This window comes from Macroventuria anomochaeta, assembly GCF_010093625.1.
Source record: "Macroventuria anomochaeta strain CBS 525.71 unplaced genomic scaffold BU25scaffold_59, whole genome shotgun sequence".
In the NCBI taxonomy this organism is placed as follows: Eukaryota; Fungi; Ascomycota; class Dothideomycetes; order Pleosporales; family Didymellaceae; genus Macroventuria; species Macroventuria anomochaeta.
Genome location: NW_022985420.1, coordinates 1 through 4,441, shown reverse-complemented (window position 1 = coordinate 4,441; position 4,441 = coordinate 1). Strand labels below are relative to the sequence as shown.

The 4,441-nt window shown below is 50.2% G+C and overlaps 1 protein-coding gene across 1 annotated transcript; it reads left to right on the top strand.

Annotated features, from left to right (window-relative positions):
* The first annotated feature begins 3,307 nt into the window (after nucleotides 1-3,307).
* BU25DRAFT_241482 (carbohydrate esterase family 5 protein) lies at nucleotides 3,308-4,239 on the top strand. Its single transcript, XM_033701528.1, has 3 exons — nucleotides 3,308-3,611; nucleotides 3,692-3,906; nucleotides 3,961-4,239. The coding sequence occupies exons 1-3, from the start codon at nucleotides 3,417-3,419 to the stop codon at nucleotides 4,229-4,231; spliced, it is 681 nt and encodes a 226-aa protein (XP_033555386.1). The 5' UTR covers nucleotides 3,308-3,416; the 3' UTR covers nucleotides 4,232-4,239.
* The last annotated feature ends 202 nt before the right edge of the window (nucleotides 4,240-4,441 follow it).

Below are 4,441 nucleotides of genomic sequence, written 5' to 3'. Positions count from 1 at the left end.
GCTGCTGCCGCGCCTCGCTCCCCATCCCCTCTGGCAAAATACAACAGCCGCGGCCGCCCAATCAGAGTGCCACAAAAGTTTGAGTGAGGAACTTGTTCATATAGGTCTATAGACTACTCCACCAGAAAATCTCATGATAATAACCATTGTGTGTGGCTCTACAGCCTCATTTTTGGTGGACCTATTTTGGTGGTTCGGCGCATTACGCGAATCCGCGCATTACGCGCACGGACACGGTATCTGTAATCAACCGATGATGACAAAAGCACCACTCATTGGCTGAATGGAGCTAGCCACACCTCAATACCATATGCTGCCATCTTGACACTATGAAAGGTATATATGCCTGAAAGTTTCATGTTCAGCAATGCCAGCTGCCGCCTGAACTGCACAGTGATGAAGACACAGAGAAGTGTTATCAGAACACTACGCATCCCTAGTTTCAACAGCAACCTGCTTAGTGCTCAACGCAGTGGTGTACTGGCGCAGGTCGTGCTCAAGCTAAGCCACCGTTCAATCAGGATAGCGTTGGGTCGTCTTCATGCGAAACACGATGGTGATTTTCTGCAGCTTGTTCAGTGATACTTGCCAAGCTGTGTCATTGGGATGATAAAGATCTCTAGCGGATGGAGGAACGAGCACCAAGAGTTTGTGTTACGGGTTCCACCAAGATCATAGATCTGATATGCAGTTGGGTCCCAATCGACAGCCAGTTCAATTTCTACCCTGCGTAGTTTTGCAGCAATGAGAGGTTGAGGGCGAGAAAACCTAGGCAGTGCAAGATCTGGTTTTAATCAGAATCGAAAGTTCTCCTCGATGCTGCTAATCAGAAAGTAGTTGAGACCCCACACATACAATGCTTGGGTCTACACTCCTTTGCTTGTCAGTAAAGGGGTAGTAACGCACGTTGTGCATGCAACACGTAAAGCTGCACGTTAAGCTGTCAAGGTAGAATCAGACGGTACTTCAGGACCTCTTCCTGGAGTTCACGAGGGAGTCAGTCCCATAGAGAGTCAGGTCGATTGATTGATGCCATATTGAGAAGGGTTGCATGGCCCTGCGTTCATGAACTCATCGTAAATGTTCTGAGGTTCTCATACTCACGAAACGACGGAGCGCAGATTGTGCGCCCTGGAGCATCCATTACATTGTGTAGGAAGGGTGAAAACCACTTCTTTCTCTGGTTCACACAATGCTTCCGACTCAATAGCTACGGCCTGCTTTATATAGCGCGATGATATGCAGACTGTATTTGAATTTGGGACGATAAGTATTGTCGACAGATGTTGATCCCTTGAACCCACAACGCGCTTTGTGTCCGGACTTGAAACGCTGTGAAAGCCGCTCTGTTCTTGATCGAGGCATCTTGTTGCGTATAGCGTGTGAGAAACATGAGGAACTGAGTTGATTGAATAGCTCTGAAGGAGGGGAGCTATTTATGTATGTAGAATGAGAGAAGTGGGGAGAGTAAGCTAAGCCGGTAACACATCTCGTGGACTGATAAATAAGAGGAGGCCGAACGCTGTGTGGCTTCCTTATGGGATGGAGAAACAGAGGAAAACTTGAAGGCGGGGAGAAAACCAAGACTCTCAATCAGACTCTGGGATGTGAGCACTCACAGTGGTAACGACGGATTTTATCACTCCATGAGTCTAAATGAGGTGATAGACATGCTGAGACATTCCCGGGCAAGTCTTCGAATATTGGACAGGATGGGTTTGCTCTACGAACGCCCACACAATGCCGAGGCATCCTCAACACGAGGTCCGGAAGCTACGTTAAAAGCTTGATGTTCTGAGCCATTTGGAGGAGTTTGATAGATTAAAAGCTGCAGCAAGTCGCATACTGTTTACGAAAGGTTGCGGGGTTGGCGCAGGGATATATGAGCTGACTCGCTAGCCGGACTGACCCTTCCAGGCGCGAGAGCCATCAGCACGAGTTCGCTCGGGCCTTCGTAAGTGACATCTCTTCGTAGATTGTTATCTATGTATTCTCGATTCCTAGAGTGCATGGTATTGTGGATCATAATGGGTGTAAGAGGCGTACGTGGAGGAAACGGTGGTGTTCAAGAGGACGACGAGACGGGAGATGTGCGTCATGGAAGTAGCGCTAACGGAGGCTTACACTATCCCTGACCCTGCTCAAACGTCTTCACGATTTTTCACCGAGGCTTCCTGCAGACACCCGCACCTGCGTCCAAGTACCGATAGGTCGCTGCACGGGACCGGCATGTCAGCTGTTGAGTTTTGTGGGGTGAACGCGGGTGCGTGACTTGCTAATGCGATCAACGTCCGATGCGAGTAGCATCGTTTCCAAAGCACCTTCATGCTCGGGGACCAAAGCTGGCGTCTGCATACCAAGGCCGATGCCTTTCAATCCAGACCATCTACACACAGCGATCTAGATCTCCATTGATGAAGGAAGAGTGAATAAAGCCAATCACCTCGAGTCCATTGGAAAAGCTACCGAGGATGTCTAACAGGGCAAAGCTCAGATATTCGTATCCTGCTTAAACGACAACGCGGCTCTACCGCTTTCGACGAGTCTACAAGTCAGTCCGAATGACCAACTGCGGCAATGTTCCGGAAGTAGCACATCAACACCATGCAACGGTAGCGCATATACCAGATCTCGGAGCCAACTGCACGACCTCACCATCGGATATGGTCTTCCTGAAGACTGGCTGAAAGTGTGTTCCTGTTTGAACGAAGCTTATCACGTCGGTCTACCGAGGCTATATCATACTGACTGTATTGCAGTACGATGGTCGCATCAGGGTTCGAAATTGAAAACGAGAGCACGAGGCCAATCAGTGCACAAACAGCTCTACACTGACCGAGGGCCATGCAGAGAAAGAGATGAATGAGGACTCTCAGAGTGCACCATCCTGTCGACTTGCAGCACTGAATCACATCAGCTCGCCGATAAGACGTTAACTTGCAACATACCGAGGAACTTCATCAAGCGAGACATGCTCGACTATCTTGGCAAGTCCATGGTGCTGGGTCGTTGGAGAGTGTTGTACGAGGACTGTAGACTCGTGCAGCGAGAACATCCCTGCAAGAGTATACTCGAGTTCTCCTCTCCTTGTCCATGATTGGCCGCAAGCTCGCTACAGATTCGATTCGCGGTATACAGACTGTTCCCGATAGGGCGTAGCCGATTTGTTTGCTGGATGCTATCACACAAATGCCCATGAGAACTTGGCGTCAGCCATATCGAAGCCCGGACGGGCTGAGCATTCAGGATGTTGCGAGCCAAGTATAAAGTCCTGTAGAGATCGCACTCTTAAGTTCGACATCCGAGGATCCCCATTCCAACAGCACTCTCGGCTATCGCACACTCACTCCAGTTTTTTCCACTCAACACCTTGACCTACCGCGTACCACCAATCTTCTCCGTACACACAAGCCAACATGAAGTTTTTCGCTCTCACCATTCTTGCCACTCTGGCCGTTGCCTCTCCAATCGTCCTTCCAGAGTCCGAGGCCATCGAAATCCAGGCTCGTCAGCTTGGCTTATCCAGGACTGAGCTTGAAAGTGGCAGCTCCTCTGCCTGCCCCAAAGCCATCCTGATCTTCGCGCGTGGAAGCACCGAGACCGGCAACTTGGTATGTTTCATTCTGTTCATGTCTCGTCCCAGTGTTTGTCATGCACGGTACTACAAGAGAAATGCTGACAAGTCTAATAGGGTACCTTGGGCGTGCCCCTTGGAAACGCCCTTGAGAGCAGGTACGGTGCTGCTAACGTCTGGGTCCAAGGTGTTGGTGGCCCCTACGACGCTACACTTGGCGACAACTTCTTGCCTCGTGGCTCCTCTGCCGCTGCTATTAGGGAGGGCGTCCGACTTCTCAACCTGGCCAACAGCAAGTGCCCCAACTCCGCTGTCATCACCGGAGGTTACTCGTATGTGTTTACAGTCCGCCACTGACGCCATTGCAATACTGACTGTCCTTACAGCCAGGGCTCCGCCCTCATGGCGGCGGCACTCACCGATGTAACTGCTGCTGTCCGCAACAGGGTCGTCGGTACCGTTCTGTTTGGCTACACTCAGAATTTGCAAAACCGCGGCGGTATTCCGAACTACCCCTCAGACAGGCTGGAGGTGTTTTGCGCTATTGGTGACCTGGTTTGCTCTGGTACTCTCACCATCACTGCTGCGCACTTGTCGTATGGCGATGAGGCCGCTGATGAGGCACCGAAGTTCCTGATCAGCAAAATTGGCGCTTGATTGACTTTGGTGCGGTCACATGAAGGCGAACGCTATGAGTGTGGGACATACGATGAGGTGGGAAGTCGCGAAGTGTTGAACGGGATGGCCTGCGTAGTGTGCGATAGTACTACAATGATTGATTGATTGATTGATTGATTGATTGATTGATTGATTGATTGATTGATTGATTGATTGATTGATTGATTGATTGATTGATTGATTGATTGA